The 18720-nt window shown below is 41.0% G+C and overlaps 1 protein-coding gene across 7 annotated transcripts in view; it reads left to right on the top strand.

Annotated features, from left to right (window-relative positions):
- The first annotated feature begins 8301 nt into the window (after positions 1 to 8301).
- The window catches only part of RAPGEF2 (Rap guanine nucleotide exchange factor 2), a 194276-nt gene continuing 183857 nt past the window's right edge, over positions 8302 to 18720 (top strand). For 3 of the 7 annotated variants that reach the window (XM_063421779.1, XM_063421778.1, XM_063421780.1), the window contains exon 1: positions 8303 to 8740. In XM_063421779.1, coding sequence (XP_063277849.1) covers positions 8672 to 8740 — 69 coding nt within the window. In that variant the 5' untranslated portion in view covers positions 8303 to 8671. Of the gene's footprint in view, positions 8741 to 18720 lie in introns of all 7 variants that reach the window. The other 4 variants (XM_063421781.1, XM_063421777.1, XM_063421776.1 and 1 more) reach the window with 2 other exon arrangements.

Raw genomic sequence — 18720 nt, 5'->3', positions numbered from 1 at the left:
ATCTAAGTTCATACCTGAACGCAGTAGTAATGCAAAGGCTTGAGGCAACATGGTTAGCTACTCACATCAACGGAATGAAGTTATACAGCTCGCTTCCACCTGAGAGAAGAACTATTTTAACAGTTCGCACGTTGCTAACAAGACACAGATGTCGCCATTGGGCAAACAGGCACAAGATTGTTTTGTTGTTGGTCATGCAGCTCTTCCTGGGGCACAGCTGAGTGCACATTAGAGAGGTATCTCTCTCTGGGGGCTTCAAGCAGTGCATTATTTTTTTTAGCTAGAGACCATCCTCTGCTGCAGCACTGTGAGAAGTCCCTAAAAGTCCAGCAGGGATCAGAGGCAGAGAGAGGGTTCTTAGATGTTTTAAACTGGCAGGATTTTGTTGCTGTCATTGAAATACAGGGGCTTTAATCAGATGAGGACCTGGGCTGTAAAACGAAGGTACAGTGAAGCAGGAGAATGATCCACCCAGCTCTTCTCCCACTGAAGAATCAGCTTCCCAGTGTAAATGTTGCTTGCTCACAAACAAGAGCATGTGGATGCCAATCTCCACCCTCCAGTTTATTTGCAGGAGGGTACTTGTGAAGTATTTCAAGACTTCCTTATCCCAAAGACTAAATACACAGGACTGTCTCCATTCCAGCTAGCTTGAGCTGAGGGAAGAGAGATAAAATTTAAATACGGATAGCAGGAGTGCAGGAGTGTGGTTACTGTGGCGGTGCACAGGGCTCTCACCATGCCAGTCAGGTGCCAGCATATGTCAGCAGTCTTGCAAGTGGCTAATAAAAAAAAAATAAATTCTTGGCAAATAGCTCCCTCCAACAAAATCTTTGAGTTCCTATGTTTTTTAAAAGTTACATCTTCCAGAGAGTAATTTATTTGCCACAAAGCATTAATCTCAACTACCTCTTTCTGTCCAATTACTTCCCACATTTCAGTTTCTCTTCCTGACCTAGAAAACTTATTTACAAGATATACTTGGTTGGATACAGATCTTCATCTGCAACTTCCCTCTGCTACTTGCTCTGCTAAGCACAGCAACAAAGACAGAGCCTTTTTCTTCTCATTTTAATTTTTTTTCTAGAAAGGAAAAGTGAAACAGCCAGTGTGTTCCCATAGTTTTTCTGCCAGTGGCACAAGAAGGCAATGGTGAATGTTCTCAACACAAATCAGTTGTTGCAGGAGTAGGAAGATAGTGTTTATCACAGCTAGCTGCTGAATGTTTAAAGAGTATTATGAGTATCTGTTACATAAATGAAACAAATAACAAAATTAACATAAAAACCCTGAGGGAAAGTGATAAGTTATTGCTGTCTGTCTTAGATCCAAGAAACACAAGGAGTACATTGTGTAAACTTCTACCTCAGAGCTAGTGACTGCTTAGGAGTGCAGTACTGCTTATTTTTTTCTGGTCCTTCATGTCTCTTTTTGTGTTACTGGAGGATTTCTTGCTCCAACTGAATTTAATCCTTGAATTTATCATTATGCATTTGTGTAGAAGCTGAAGGTTACAGTGGAAATAGGGATCTCTTTGTATTAAATTCATTACAAAAGGAAAGGAATAGAAAGTCTCAATTTTCACTGCTGACATTAACAGAGACTGTAGAATCTGCAAAACAAATTTGGTCATAGTAGTGTTTTGAACCTGAAGTGTGTAATTTTTTAATGAATTGTCTATTAAAAATATTCTTTGAATACAGTGAGGAGCTCTGCACACACAAGGTCAAGCATATTGTCATTAAATTGTCCAGAATGATCAAAACAGTTTAACAATATGCTTAATCACCTTGGTAGCTTCAGTCAGTGTCCATCTACCTGGAATATGCTTTCTTTGGATTGAGTAACACTACATTTTAAAACTCTTTTATTCCAGTTACTGGATGGTTTTTTCCTGGAAGAATAGATGGAACACAAATCGGTGGAGTCTGGTAGCACTAATTTGTAGGTAACAAAAATACCAACTTTTATAGAATTCACTGAACTTAAAGCTGGTTCTATCCATTTAAATTGGTACCTAGTACTTGTCACATTATGATATAGGTGTGAATATGCTTTGCCAGGATATGTATGCAGAGCAGAGAAACATTCACTGAAGTACACACCCACACATCCCCATATGCTTTGAACAGATCTAAATGGTGACTGAAGGATGAAGAAGGCTGAGCCACAAAAACATTATCCACAATGACTATTAATTTCAAGGCAAGGCAATAATTTATAAAGGTTGTTAGGAAGCAATGTAAATGCAAATGCTCGTCTAATAAGTGCTGGGAGTGTTCTGTTGGAACACATTTGTGATTCACCATAGTGTGTTAAGCAGGGAAGAGCGTGGATGATTTCAGTGGAAGATGGTGACAAGAGTAAAGAGGTGAAAACTGACAGGAATGTGGCGTTCGGGGACTCAGTCCAAGGAACAGCTCCAGCATGGGCTGACTTAGCAGTGCAGTAAGCAGTGCTTGGTGCTGGGGCGAGGACGGGCAATATCTGGAATAATTAATCAATAATTCATTATGGAAAAATGCTACCAGCTGTAAACTTAATTTGTAGAATAATGCCCTCTGGTAATGCCAAAAGTTATAAATATATTCATATTTTTTGAAACAGCTAGTAGAAGATGAAGCCAAATGCTTCAATCATATGTAATATATAATAAAGTGGACTTAAAAAAAAAAAAGGTTTCTGATGGCAGTCAGTGAAAATTAGGCAATTAGTATAGAATCTAATACTGAAAATAGCACAATTAGAGTGAAAGGTCATAATAAAAATGTTAGCAACAATTTTTTTTCTCATATAAATATTTTATATCTTGGTGCAGGAATAAAGTTCCTATCTCCTATGTGTTTTATTCTCCTAGCAGAGCTTTACATATTTTATTTGTCATTTTGCATGATCTATTAGATAACTTTATCATGTAGTGTTTTATGAAAAGCACTGTTGTTGGATATTACTGATCATCTGGCTATCTATCATTAATATATATAAATCAAATTCTTTTAAAGACTTGGCCAGCTTTGAATAAATAGTAATGTTGTCTATATTTAGACAATTTCTACTTTCAATACTTTGGTGCAATCATGTAATATTTGAATTGTAGAAACTTCGAAAGATTATTTTAAACAATGCAATTACAGTTATTTCAGAAAGAGTAAGCTTGTATTTTTATTTAGGAAATGCATTGGTTTAAAAGCGAAACACTGAAATGTAAGCTTGGGCTTTATTTACTTGTTCAGTAATTTAAAGTTCAAAGGCAATGAGTAAGAATATTTTTTTTCTTATTTGGGGTGTCATTTACTGAAATATATTATTAGAAATATATGTGACACTAAATATATAGATCATGAAACTGTTATGACACACATTCAATGGCTGAAATTGTTCCTATGTATATCCTGCATATATTAGTTCATGGGTAACTGTTTGGAAAGGAGTGGAGTGCACTTTTTAACCTATGCATTATTCAGAAAGTGTCATCTATCTAAAACAACACTGGCTTTAGTCTCTGTGATACCTTTGCCACTGTGCAGCAGGTGCAATTTGAGACCCACACAGAGCACCTCTCCACGCCGGCAGCCCGTCCCAGAGCACACCAGGAACGAAGGACTGACTGCTGTGTGCTTTGTACCATCCCACCAAACCAACCTCTGTCACCACATGTGCTGATCATGGCAAAAGATGCTATTTCACTGTTCCTTTCTGTGCTTCATTTTCTGTTTAAAAAACCTCAAACTGCTGCTGCTACTGTTACTAGGAAAAAACTCTTTGCTGTGCTTTCCCTATGTCTCAGAATACTTTAGCTATGAAGTTTAGTTGCTACTTTTGTGTCTCTTTTCACAGAAGGAGAAGCTGGGGCAGATGTTGAGTTGAGATCTGGACCATACCTTCCCAGTGGGGGTACCAGGATAGACCTCCCTCCCACTATCACTTTTGCTCCTGAGGGATGAGGGGCAGACCTGTACTGTGGTCACAAGCACAGAGGAAGTTTGTGTAGGTGTTCCTGAGCTTCAGAAATACACGCTTGACCTTCATGAGTTGCAGCTAATTTGTTCAATGTTCACATAGTGTGTAGCATGGCCTCCTGTTATGCCTCCTGGGTGCTGCTGCAGTACAGCCACCTTTCCTTTTGTCTGGGCACCTTTATCAGTGCAGCTGAAGGGAACACTGTGTGTACTGTGAATTCCTCTCCAAGAACATGTAAATACTTGGATGGTACGTGCTGTTGCTCCTAATATCAATCTGACTGGCTAAAGCTGGTTTGCATCCATCTGCAGCTACAGTAGAAGTTTAATGGTAAATATTCCCACATGTAGCTATGCAAATAGTGGCAGATTCTGAATAAAAGCATGAAATGCATTATAGTGGTAAAAAAAATTCTTCTGTTTTCCCTTCAGGAAAAAAACAAAAACCAAAAACAAAACCAAAACCAAACCAAAACAAAAAAAACAAAAACAAAAACCAAACCAAAAACAAACAAAAAAACAAAAACCAAAAAAACCACACCAAAAACCAAAAAAACACAAAAAAACCCAAAAAACAAAAGCAAAAAACCCCACAAAACAAAACAAAAAACAAAACAAAAAACAAAACGAAACACAAAAAACCACCAACCCCAAAAAAACCAAGGAAAAAATTACCAAAAAAACCCCAAAAAACAAAAAATCAAAACAACAACAACAACAACAAAAAACCCAAAAAAAAAAAAAAAAAAAAAAAGGATAAGGATTTTTCCTTGATGGCACAGGCCAGGTTCTCTTTTTTAATCTTTACCATTTCAAACATCTTATGAGTACACAAAGATAATAAACCCTACGGTAAACATTCAAGGACTATTTTAGTATAGTCTGTGTTAAGCTACTGATACCCTTCTATCCTGCTCTCTGGATCAGGTGTGCAGAGTGGTTGTTCCATATTGTGCCCATACATAAGTGATTACTGGTTGACAAATAGTCACAGTAACAGAGAATGTTATATAAAAAATAGACAAAACCACCCACCCACCCACCCAAACAAACAAATAAACTCACATGCCTTTCATCATAGAGCAAAAGGTACTAAAAACTATAACTGCAAATGGTAGCATTCCTAGCCAGGTATAAATCCCACGAGGTCAGAGACATTCTCGGAAATGGTGCCACCCCTAAAGAGAGAGCTAATGTTATTTGAAAGATAAGATCATCTCCCCTTGGTAATGGCCTTACTTTTACCTAAAATGATTCATATTTGAATTAAAATCCAACAAAATTGGGTTCTTCCCAGTTCAAAGGGGATGGCTACTGTTCTCAAGGTCAGCTCTGGAGGGGTTCACCAGGCCAATACCTATGTTCCCCTATAACTCTACCTCCATGAATGGTTATGGAATTATCTTTTTATGATTGCTGAGAAGGTGCCAAGAGAGACCTGGGAAGGAGAGGGGCATTTCTGAGGGCTGGAGTTTGACTGCAAGAATGTGCTTCAGCTGCCATGCCATCTCCAGGAGACAGATGAAAACAATTCACACCCAAAGAAACAGGAGAAGAGAGCATCTCTGGGCTTATAACCATACTGACTGTATATAATTTACTAAACTCCCTCAAAGTGGCAATGGTTTATTTCTTACCAGGGCAGACTGCTGCATCCCAAACAAACCAAGCATTTAACTGTGGGTGACTAACTACAGATGTAATGAATTAAAAGCCATGTGGCTAAGCCAAGTGCAAGGTTTTCCAAGTGTATCTTCTTAAAAATGAGGTTTAGCAAATGAACAAAATGCTCCCAAAACTGCTGAATTTGTTCTCTCAGCATTTTAGTAACTGCTTGACCTGACCATTTCAAATTACCACTCAAAAGAAATGGGCATATTCAGGGGGGCAAATACCCTGTATTTCTAAGGCAAAATACTTCTATAAAATAGCATAGTGATTACTTATAGCTATTCAAAAAGATATTGTGCTGAGCTTTCATATTTTGTGTTTCTGCCTTTTCATACTGTTGAAATATCAACACTATATGTACTGCATGTGTATAGTTAACTCTTGGTTTCCTGGTATAAGATGCAGGGTAGGAAACCTGTGTAATGTATAACAAGACCAGTAAAACATCTCCCCACAAAAAAAAAAATCCTTTGTAAATAAGGGTAAGGCTAGATAATATAGCCTGAAGAGTAACCAATAAACAAAATGAATGGAATATATGTGTATTTTAAATCATACTGATATTTTGTTGAAGCTGGAAAACAGGAAGACAGTGAGACTGAGAAAATGGCAAAAGTTGCAAAAACATTTGACACTGTAAATTACATTTTGTTGAATACTTGCAGTGAAAAATAGGGGTTTCTGGAGATAATTGGATGTTTTCTCTAATAATAACTGTCCTTACTCTGAATCTTGATGATTATTTACTGATTTATTGTTTATTTTTTTTTCTTTTCAGAAATGACTAATTTCAGCAAGAGAAAAAGCCCAGCATAAAGGACAGGCTAGTATCCACCATGGAGGATATGAATAATCAGATTGCATTATACAAATATGTTGCTTACAGACACTAAAAAAGGTGTTAACACAACACATCCTTAGATATTACTGAGAAAATGTTGAGTATACTTGTACATAGTTCTCTATGTACAATTCTCTTCTTTCATTCATTCATTCCCATTTACAACAACACATGTAGTGTGTGATAGGCCTTTGACACAGATCTGTAACCATTGACATTTGTGGCACTGATCAGAATACAATGAGAGCCCCCAAATCCCATCCTCTGAAGTGAAACGTCCCTATGAATCACAGGTATTGTCTTACCAGGCAGCACAGCAGAAAATTAACCAGAGCAAAACACTCGACTTGATGCTGTTACAGCTAATAGGACTGAAATGAAAGATAATTGCATATTAAAATAGAGTGGGTAGATCTGTTTTGATGTAGAGATATAAAGATGTCAGGCAAGCTAGGCTGCAGTAGCAGGCAATGGGTGCCCTGAAGTGATTGAAGAGTGAAGCCCAAGAGAGCATTCCTCACATTCCTGTGGCACTCCTCCTATACATATGCCCCCCGAAAAAAAAGGAAATTCCAGCACTCCGGACTGAGCTTCAGAAAAGCTGGCACTTTTCTATAGCTGCAGGCTTGATTAATTTCAAGGAATTATTATAATCTCTGGATGATGAACATGAGGCATATTTAAACTGTTATTTTTTTAGGGCAAAGGACATGACATTTCCAATCTGTTACAAAAAAATTTAAAAAAAAATCCCCCATAAGGACTTCTAATAAGCACCAATAAGCAAGACGTAGAGAATGTGGAACACTCCCTAGTATTTTCCCAAGATCTGCCCGAATAATTGGTATTACTGCAAAAATATTTTGCTGACACATAAGAGTGGGATTAGCTCAAAGAGCTATCTTTGTTAATGAGCCATATCTAGAAATTCAGCAGGTTTACTAGATTACTGTCTGAAGACACAGCATTTTTGAGAGCCACTTATGTCAAAAAGTGTAACATTTTTTCTCCCGAGACTAGCAGTGTATGTTTTGTAAGGAAAAGATGGGAATCCCTAGGAATTTTCACAAATAAAAAAAAATCAAATAAAGATGACACTACCTTACTTGGAATTGAAATGTGACTGCCAGTGACTGGGAATTAAACAGATTTATTAGTGTTGACATTATTTACACTGCGTGATCCGTATCAGCGAAGGGCACACATCACTTGTGAAAGCAAATACATTAATAGTATTACCCCGCCGCTAATGGCATGTTAATAATACTTCCACGATTCGCGTTTCTCAGGCTGCTGCTGAGACGTGCTCGGTGTCGTGGTAAACAAAGAAAATCAGCCATGTTGCGAGACCCTTTATTCTTTAAAAACTTAAGCTCACGTGAGAAGAGTCCGCCGCTAGATAACCCCAGAACAGTGATAAATTACCGATTTCACACCCTTCCTTTCCTCGTTTTTACCCCACACAGCAATGACCGAGGGGACAGCCGGCTGATACGGATTACTTTGGAGAAGCGCGACAACAGGTGGCCTCCCCGAAGTCACTAGATCGAGCAGATCAAGTATTTATTTATTTATTTATTATATTTTTTGGCGTCCAGCGTGCCCATCGCCAGTGTCCACGCACAGGGTGCACCGCCGAGGCCGCGATGATGAGCGCCCCTCGGGACCATGGCGGCAGCCGCTCACACTTCTTGTTGTGAGGCTAAACCCGGCAAGGACGCGTTCCCAGGGGGAGGACGCTGAGCCACGCCAGCCGGAGCAGACCCCGCGGCCGCGACCCCCTGCGACCCGCCCGCCCTTCGCTCCCCGGCCCGCCTCGGCCCGCCCCCCGCCGCTCCGCCTCCCCGAGCCGGCAACTTCCCCGCCGCCGAGGCGGGCGCGGAGCCCCCATCAGCCCGGATGGGAGGAGGAGGAAGAGGAGGGAGGAGGCGACGACGACGGTGCCCGGGGGGATGCGGCGGAGCGGGCCGGCGGGAGGCGTAGAGCCGGCTCGAGAGCGAGCGCCGAGCCCTTGTCGCCGCCGCCGCCCCCGGCGGGGCTCGGCCGCCGCCTGCAGCTCCGGGCGGCGGCGCTGCTGAGCCCGCGCTGCCTGCGCGCCGCCGCCTCCCGCTCCTCGCCCAGCGCTCCGGCCGCGCAGCGCCAGGCCGCGGCCGCCCTCCCCAGCGCCTCCCGGGCGGCGGCGGGAGGCGGCAGGGGCGCGATGGCGTCCTACGTGGATAACAGCTTCCGTCAGGCGGTGATGAAGAACCCGGCGGAGCGCAGCCCCCAGGTAAGCGCCCCTTCCCCGCCGAGCCCGGCACACGGCGAGGGGCCGCCCGCCCCGGCCAGGGTAGCGCGGCCAGGGCTGTCCCCGCTCCCAGCCCCCGCCGGGCTCCCCGGCGCTGAATTCCCGGCCGGCAGCTCCCGGGAAGCGAAGGCGCGCATTAACGCGGCAACTTTCCTCCTACTGTCTAATTTTGGGGGAAGGAGAGGGAGAAACGCCAGCTGGGTTTGTTTTGAAGGTTGCTTCCGGTAAAAAGAAAATGAACTTAGAGTATATTTTTTCGGTTGTGTGTTTCTTTTTTTTTTTTTTTCTCCCTCTGTGTGCGAGTGTCTGTATTTTGTTATTGCCCCGGAGTACGGGTGGCTCATGATTTGAATTCAACCCCTACTTTTACATAGCTGGCTGGAGCTGGCAGCGCTGTTTCATAATGTAGGGGCTGAGGTCAGTGGTATTCTTGGCAAGTCCTTGCTCTCCAAAGTAGGGTGAAATCCTTACTCAATGGCACCAGGCAGGAATTTTTTAGATACCTGCGCCGGGCTCCTGGAGCCCTCTTTGTCAGAGGAGTGTGTGGCTTGAAGCTGCTTGTAAGCGTAGTTGCGCTGAGAGAGGCTGAGAAAGGTTAAGCTGGGGACTGGAGTGCGTACAGAAACATTTTGACTTAACATGACCTGAAAAACAACTAAACTGAATGAGTTCCTTCTGCTCCCGAACGGTTGCTGCAGTGGCTGTTGCTGCCAACTGTCTAAAGACTAATAAGCTTTACACTGATCCCCACATCAAGCCGCGGTTCAATAGCTAATGATACAAGGAGTTACTTTGCTTGGAGTTGTAATGCCATCTGTCCTATTTTCTAAAGGCTTGTGCTCTCTGAGCAGTCCCTGTGTTCGGGTTTTGGGGAAAAGATGCTGTTACTGATTGTTTTGGCAGGCGTCTGACTGGCTGGTGATAATTTCAAATTGGGGCAAAGAGGAAACCTTGACTTTCGGTCAGCACCCATAAGTCATTCCTCCTACTACAGATACGTCATTGTGGTAATGTTATTTTTATCCCCGTGCTCATGGAATATGTGTGAGAAAATAAAACTTTGCATGGAAAAACACACTGACTGCATAGGCATCGTATGTGGCATGCCTTTTTGGCAACTATTTTTCTTTTAAATAACAAAAAAGGAAGCTGCTTCTGGAACATGTTTTTGTGGTGCTAAACTTGTTTCTCTGTCCTTGTTTGACCTTTTCCAAATGTCTGTTTGCCTTCAGTGCTGGACCCAGCCCTTCAGTGTGTTGTGAAAGCTGAAGGAGGCTGAGTGCTCTCTCCTGGGGAAGACACACTTCTGCAGACTCCTAGCGAGGTCGCTTGAATTGGTAGAGGCTTAGATTCCAGCTGGGGGAGCCTACCAGCAGTGTCCAGCCTCAGGACATGGTTATTGAAGCATGGTGGGATGTTCAGGAGGAGAGATGCTGGCAGATACTCAGAAACCACTAGGTCAGGCTGTGGGGCCACCAGGCTAGTTTTGGGGGATGATGCTTCCCCTGTGGCATGATCTGTGCCATGTGAACTGTTAAACTTGGTCATGTCCTTGCCAGTTGGCCTTGCTGTCTGTGAGGGATAATAAGGAAACACAAAAAGGCAGAGGATAAGAGGTGACGCAGTGAAGAATCCAGCCCAAATGCAGGGATAAAGCCCAGTGAAGGGCACAGAGCAGAGAGCTAAATTGGGAACACCAGGGCTATGTTAGTGCTGTAAAACCTCCCAAATCAGCACACTGGCAGCCTGCTGTGGCAGTCACCACAGGAAAAGAAGCCCATCCTTAAATCCATGAAACTGACGCTGGCCAAAAATAATCCACAAATAAGACCAAATATGCAGGAAATCTAATGTGTTGTTAGCACTGGAAATACTTGAAACTGGTAGTGCCCTCCTGTTGCTGCTGGGGAGACTGGGCTTACAGCAGAAGGCTTGGTTGGTGTTTTTGTAAATGGCTCATGTTGAATTGTGTGTGTTGGTTTTCTACTGTTGGTTCTCTGTTCAAAAAGTTTGGCTTTATTTTACGACAGTATTGGAATTTGAAAGAAATATGCTTATGCACATCAGCTTTCATTATTACGTAAAAAGGAAAAAAATACATAGAAAGATACAGAGACCTTGTTTTTCCTTCTTCCCTTAAAGTAACTTATTGTCTCTTTACTTGTATTTTCCTGTCCTTGTTATGCTATCTCCAAAAGATAGCTACTTAATTTTGGCTTTTGGGAAGTCATGAGGCTTATTTAAAGTTGAGAGGGGTTTGGAAAGAGAAAATATATTTATCATATTCATGTCAGTACAGGAAATAGCAAGTGAAGTATGTTAGTAGCATATTTTCTTCTTACTTGCATTAATAAACTCTTTGGGGCTCAGCTTCTCCCAAATCACGGTGAGGTAAATATCTGTTTGACGTTACTTTTCACCCTGGACTGTCAGGGTGCAAGTTTGGCACCATGCCTTCACTGCAGGCTCAGAGGACAGGAGTGACAGAATGATAGCCAGTATGTACAACTTTGAGAAGTAGGTCTGACAAACCTTGTTGGGTAAAGCAAACTTAACTTGACATGAACTTTTGTTCATGCAGAAATCTCTTGGTAATTTTGGACTGGATTGATTTTTTTTTTCTTTGAGGCAAACAAGTGTATTCTGCGATTGCTTTCATAAATTCATAACTTTGTATCTCTTTGGTATATCCTCCTTTACAGAGTGTTCCTGAATTTTTGTGAATCACAGCTCAAGAGTCTCTTGGCTAAAGAAAATTAAAACTAAAAGAAAAGAATATATATGTGGCCTGTACTTTAACATGCCTATTGTGTAACTTGTCTCTTTAATTGGTGTATTAAAGTATTCGTTTTCTCTTTGAAGACATGAACTAGGAAGTTAATGGAACTACTTTGGGGAATCTAACTTTTAAATGTTCATAAATTACAAATGGTTTTATGCCCTTAAGCTGTGAGTAGTAGCAATCTAGTTCTTTCCTCTCCTAATGTCCTCTTGTGTGGACTGTTACAGCTTTAAGTCTTTACAAAAGAAGTTCTTTTTGGCATCACAGGCCATTTTAGAAAGCATGCAGTTTTATACTGGTGTGGCTCGGTCTGAAAAAATAGGGCTGCTTTTGTTTTCAAACAAGAGAGACCGAGCCCTAATCTTTCTTTATCCTACCAACTCATTTGCATGGCATGGTATGTGAATAGCTAGTTGCTTCAGAATCTCTGCATACTGTTCACCGTTTTCATGCCATGTGGTGACGTCTGCAGGAAGAAATTTTTTCAGTCTGTGCCTTATATATGCTAGATGCCTAAGGTTTTCTTCTGGAAACTGCCAGTGTGGTAGATGAGGGCAGTTCAATACAGCAGTAATGAAGAGCAGAGATGTAACAGCTCTGTAACAGAATGGGACCAGATCTTCTCGGCGGAGGGGAGAACTGTACAGTAGCCCTTAGTTTGATACTAATGTGTCATTTCATGCCAGAAGACATCTAAACAGGATGCTGTTGTTAAGCAGATACTCCCTTCTTGAACACTTGAGAGGAAAAATGGTTTAATCATAGGATGTACCTATGCTTTTTCCAAATAAACTTTCAGCTTGTTCCCCAGTTGTGTTATTTTTATACTTGTAACCAGTGATAGCATTATTGTGTGCAATCTTCAGATAAGCCAGAAATGAACATTTCCTTCTTGCTCCGGTGATCTCTTAAAAAATAAATACAAGGCTGTGTTGTTTAATGGCATCAGAGAAAACTAAGCGTTTTATATGTGAGTCTTGCAAAAGAATATTTAGTCTTTAAATTTGGGCTGATCGTGTGTTTGTATATCACTAGAAGACTAAAATGATCTTTTTCAAAAGAGCTTGTTTGGGATTTCTTTCCTAAATAAAAATATTTTGGAGCTTGTGTCTTGCTTTCAGATTTTGTTCACTGTCAGCATGCTAAAATGTTGCCATCTTTCTGAGGTGAGCATTTACTGAGGAGGAGAATCCCTGTTTTCAGGCTGCTAACAGCAGTATAATGCTGAGAACTGGTTCTGTTGCTAAATTATTCTGCTGGTTCTTGGTAGCCCTGAGAAACGAAGGGCTGTGACAGCTGATGCTTGGTATTTGGCTGTATTGCACTGGTATAGTGGTCTTTCCATAATGCTTCTCAGGGTTTTGTTAGGTGGTTATTCAGGAGCAGCCTTACATTCTGTTTCTGGAATGGCTGGACTTTCTGTTTCTTTCTGGCGAGCCCATTTGGCCCATCTAACGATAATAGATTCCTAACTGTGCTTCCCATGGTGGTGTTTAGGTTTTCTGCTGACTGCAGGACTAATTCTGAAGTGGGGTCGTGAGGCTGTATGTTCTGTGTTAACGCTGAGACCATCGTTAGTAACCCAGCTTAATGAGGAAAGGTGGTTGCTGGTTCTTGATGTGGGCTTCTTTCTTGCTTAGCAGTGGGCTTCAAGTAGAATTGCCATTGTAAAGTCAGCTGTAAGGCTAGCTGGTCTGAATGAAAAAAAGAAACCAACAAACTTCTAGATGCTATAGGTTTTGGAAACTTATTCAAAATAGTTAACATACCCTGAATGTGTCTGAAAAACTGTAGGTGAAGTGGTGTCTTGTGGTGGCTCTTGGGTGGTAAGTAGGGGAGGTGGATACAGATGAAACAAGTTACAATACACTAGTGTGTCTAGAGACCTTTAATCAAAGGGATTTTTCCCACTGTGTTTCATAAAAACCAAATGAACTATTGGGAAAAAGTGAGACCTTTACCACCTGACAAAGCAAATAATGTATTTGTTTAGCACAGAAATAATACCAGAGAATATATTTTGTAAGGAATTGTACATTTTTTTCTTTCTCTTAATGTTTTTCTCAAGCTAGTATTACTGTGCAGCATTATTTCATGCCCAACAAATTTACTTGCGTGAATATATCTTTGTGGCTGATAAGTAAAGCTGAAAATCCTTGCATAGCTCAGATTTTCTTGTGAACTCTCTAATCTCAGTGTGTTGAAACAGCCCTGGAATGTTTGATACTGAACTTGTGGTGTCAATTTTCAAAACTAAGAGTATGTACTGCAATGGGCTGCTTAGTATCCTGTTTGTTGTGATGGAGAGTGTGCTTGTTTCCCAGTCTTTCTAATGGGCGTGTGTGTGTGTGTGTGTGTTTTCCCATAGCCATTCATATCTTCACGGCCAAGAGCTTTGAGAATGGCAGGAGTATTGACTTTCTAATTTCTTTTACAGTAGTTCTCCCCTGTCACAGGGCTAGCACTTTCTGCATTAGTAGATTTCTGTATCTTTTAATGATACAAGTTTTGCCAACTCTTGCAGAGATCTCAGTATGATTAGGAAGCCTTCAACTATAGCACAGAAACAGCTGAGTTGAAGCCTTATCCTAAACACTTGTGTGCTTTCTCATTGCATCAGGAGATTGCAGCTTGACTAGCTGCACATATCTGAACCGGTCTGAAACTGGGAAAGTGAGGGTTTAACTGTAACGCTGATAAGCTCTGTGCAATTTCCTACTTGATTAATTATCTGTTCGGTAGAGTTTGCTTTTGATTTCTGCCCTGCAGTGGCTGCAGAAGTGTTTGCCCTGGGTTTGGGCTGAGTATGTTCCTATGAGCAGGCTTTTGTCAGCCTTTGTGCACACAGTCTCTTTCCTGCACTTAAAATTGTGAGCCTTTCCGTGGCATTCTTGCCTAGGAAATGTAATGAAGTGAGCAGTGCTGGGCCCAAAGCCCAAGGACCTTCTACTCAATCTGAGCTTGTTTTGTCCACTTGCTTCCTGAGGTGCTGTTCAGACATCAGAGCATGTGTCTGTACCCTCTGTGATGCCAAAGGGCCGGGACCCTCCCACCCATCCTCACCCACCCACTGATGCGTAGGGTGTAGCCAGTGGTGCTGCAGGAGAGGTTTTGGTGGAGGAGGATTATTGTAAAGCAAGACTTGCTGTGAATAGGTTTGTTCTTCTGCCAAAACTAGTAACGAGCAGAATCATCTGTTGGGCTTCTGAGACTAAAAGGACTGATAGCTCTTGTCTTGGGTGTAAAAGTGTAGGTCAGCAGAAGTACAGGACACACAAGCATTTTCCCAAGATCCCGTTTTTCTTTATTAAGAGGTTGGAGTCTCCTGTGAGTTATCTGTTTATTCATGGAGAACCCTTGGTACCTGAGAAAGAAAAAAAGATAATTTAAGTGTAACCTCTAAAGATGATTCATTTATTTTATGCTTATTACAATATCCCTTAGCTAAGGGTTTTTTGCTAAGTTATTGTTTCTTGATATCCATTGTTTTAAAAAGCCTGTATGCATAAAAGTTTTTAAAAGTCTATGCTTATGCAAATTACTGAGTAGTAACTACTAGCAGTAGCTATTCATTCTGTTGAACTACTGATCTGATTTTAATATTTTTTTTCTCTTAAATCAAAATGGTGCTACTTAATCTGTTAGCATGTTTCAGTAATAACTATATATACACTATATGTAACAGTCATTGTAAGAATTTTGACTTCCTCATTGAGGTTTTTTTTGTATCCTCATGAGAAAATATATTTCGGCTTGTGTTTTGGGAACTTTCCCACAGTAGGAGATCTAATTTTTGCGAAGTATTGTTTGGGAATTCAAAAGGAGCACTGGCAGAAAGATAGCTCTACAAAGATGCTTTGTGAAGGGCAGCTGAGCCTCCATGCCTTGGTTGCTGCAGCCAGTGTTGCAGATTTAATTTGCTGGGTATATTTTGCATGAAGAGGTGTATTTGAATAAGTCTCAAAATGGAAATGGTGCTCTGCTTCCCTTTTTCTGAAGTTGGTGAACTTGTCCACTTTTCTTGAAAAGGGAGAGAGGGGAGCCCTACTGCAGTGCTTTTCTTACAGCTTTGTTTGCAGTTAAAATTAGCTATTTGTTCTCTCTGGGTATCTCTGTTACGCCCATAGAGCTGTAGATGTGTTTCTTTGTGTGTCTCTGTCTTGTCTGACCTGAGTAAGAGTGATTAAATATTTGATTTAGAGCAGTTCTAAGGAATTCTAGTCAGCAATAAAGTGCAGCATGCATATCATTACCTGAGTAAAACGCTGAAGAAATAAGAAAAAATACTTAAATGTTTTTAGAGGGGTGAAAAAGGGCATGAGTTTGCTTTTCAGAACTGATAAAAATTGAAGGAATATTCTGATACTAATATTTCTGTGGACAGCATGATCTTCCTTTTTTTCTCTTATTTGTGTGTATTCTGATGAACATGAACAACACAATGAAACAGCATCTGGTTTCAGTGTAAATTACCTGGGAATGGCTATTAAGTTTCGTGGAAGACACATCTGTGGAGCATGCCTGTTGTTGACTGTCTTTACCGGGCTGTTTGTTTCTGTTTGCTTTTTGTATGTCTTACAGTTAAAATAAACTTTGTTCAATAATAGCATTTATTACTTAGTAGTTTTGGGTTTCTAAAAGAGAAGGTAGTTCCTGTTACTTGTGGATTGTTTGCTTAGTAGTTTGGTGTTTTGTTTTGTTTTTCAGTTTATATTTGCAGTTCTGTATTGTTAGGGATGCTGGTCTTACATCTTTATTTTACTTTTACTGTAGTTGGGAAAAAACTGTTGATACAGCCTTTTCTGTCTGAAAAGTCACTCACATTAGTCATTCACACTTTTTGCTCCGTTATGCAAAAAAAACCTTAGAGGGGTGAGAAAGAATGTTGCACAAGTGTGGTTTGTAAGCTTGATGTAAGTTGATGGGAAAACAAGGCTGTACCATCAATGTCTGCTTGAGGTTTGACTTGCTGAAACCAAAGGCTAAATCTTTCGTGGTACATCGTATTTCTTTAGCAGCAAAGCTAGTTATAGTGGGTTGATGCTGGCTGGATGCCAGGCACCCACCAAAGCTGCTTGCTCACTTTGTTTCCCCTGCTGATGTTCTCTGCTGCCTCATTCCTGCCTGTCCAACTGTTTGTGAGACTACAATAAACATAGGATAAGTGGTACAGTCTTGTTAGCTGAACAGATGAAAATGATCTTACTTTTGAGATAGTGTAGTAGGGTTTTGGTTTCTGAAATTTAAGTGACTCAGTCTGGTTTAGATTGTGGCTTCAAATGTTTGTGTTGGTGCAGCTGAAGGTGTGAAGACCTTGAAAGAGATTGAAAATAAATGCTTATGATTGTGTGTGGGAACCTCTGAAATAGCTTAACCTCTCCCAGAGGTGCTCCATTTTCAAACACTGTCTAGAAGTATAAAAAAAGTAAATTGCCTGTAATGTTATGGCATTATTTATTCTTGATGAATTTTCTAAAATGAGATTTTTTTTTTTTAACTTAAGGGGCATGTGTGCAAGATGCTTCTTGAGTGAGATCTTCTACTTCTGTTTGTTCAGAGGATTAATATCAAAAGAAACTTTTGTAGGAAGTTTCCTGCTCTAAGATTTTTTCCCCAGTGGAATATAGCAATGATAAGAAGCCTGGGTTTTAATGCTACCTTTACATTCACCTGCTTGGGTAGGGGAGATGCCACGGCCTGGGGTTTGTTTTTGGTTTTGTATTGTTATACTGAATCTTGTCTGTATTTACATTGGTTTGTTATATAGCAGTTGAAAATTGGATGCTGGTGGGCTCTCTTCTTGGGGGCAAAACAAAGAAGTGACAGTTTTACTGTCATGCAAGTTAAAAGATGTACACATTTTTCCATGTAGTATGTGAACTCTGTTGGGATATACCTAAAATATGTACCCTCAATTGTTTTTGTTTTGACTTTGAGGTGAGTGCTTAATCTTGTCAGGAAACCATTCCCTCGCCCGCACAGAACGTTTCCTCAAAATGCACGACCTTGCAGAAATGAGTTTGCATCACATGCAATCACATTGCATTATGTGAGTAACCAGCCCTCATTGAATGGTTCTGCCGAGTTTTACTGTTTGTCGGAAGACGTGTCAGAATACACAGCATACGTGGCAGTAAATATTTAGATACATTGTGAACTGAGAGGCTTGTCTGTGCAGTATTACAGACTTCTTTTGTCCTTTGCTAGTGGTGCTGTGGGTGTTCAAAGTGAATTCCCTCACCAGTGTTGTAGGACAGGCAGGCGCTGCCAGAACACAGCATCCCATTGCTGATTTCTACTTGGATGCAGTAGCTCAGGCAGTTTTTGAAGGTACCAGAGCTATAGTAATAAAGAAATCTTTGGTTTAAATTGATATGTTAGTATTTCAAAGTTGTGGCATTTTATTGTGTTCATGTATGATGGTGCTTTATGTTGAAACAGCTTTGAACTTTATATGCTGTCAACTGCAAAATTAAAATGTAGTTGTCCTTATCTCTCGATCCTAACTGATGGGCTTTACCTTTTGTGCCTCCAGTTCCCCTTCCCATCCTGCTGCAGGGGAAGGAAAGGAGAGAGTAAGTGCCATCTGCTTTGGAATGTTTCCATAAGAACACTAAATTGGGGAATACTGTTCCTAAACCACAACAGGAGTTCTCCTGTGGAATTCTTCTTCAACTCTGGAGGAACCACAGTCTCCAAAAAGAGTCAAAAGCTGGAAGAAGAAAGCAGGTGCTGGATGCTGCTGAAGCAGAATGTGTGCAAAGGCCTGTGATGTGGTGGGACTTTTATCCCAGTTGCTAAATTCATAACAAGATGCTGAAAGCTGAAGTGATGTAGTTGATCATGACACATTTGGTGATTTCCTGTTGAGGGTGGCTGATAACCAGCAGTTTCACCAATGAAGGCAGTAAGAGGCCCATCAATTGAAATTATATTAAGAAAAACAATAAATGGGAGTGTAGTTCATAGATGACGCTCTGAGTATGAAACAAGAAATAAGATTTTGCACTGGTGAATGATGAGTGGTGCTAAGGTGGTGTCTCCCTCGAGACTCCATCAGTGCAGTAACTAAGTAGCTTGAATGTATTCACTGCTAAGGATCTGGTGAGCAGATGGTAAACACTCCCAGTGAGGCAGTTTTCACTCTGAGGTACAGGAAAGTAGTTGTGAGGGTCTCAGT

Source organism: Prinia subflava, chromosome Z, assembly GCF_021018805.1.
Source record: "Prinia subflava isolate CZ2003 ecotype Zambia chromosome Z, Cam_Psub_1.2, whole genome shotgun sequence".
Taxonomy (NCBI): domain Eukaryota; kingdom Metazoa; phylum Chordata; class Aves; order Passeriformes; family Cisticolidae; genus Prinia; species Prinia subflava.
Note: the sequence above shows the minus strand (reverse complement) of the source record. Positions and strands in the feature narration are given on the sequence as shown.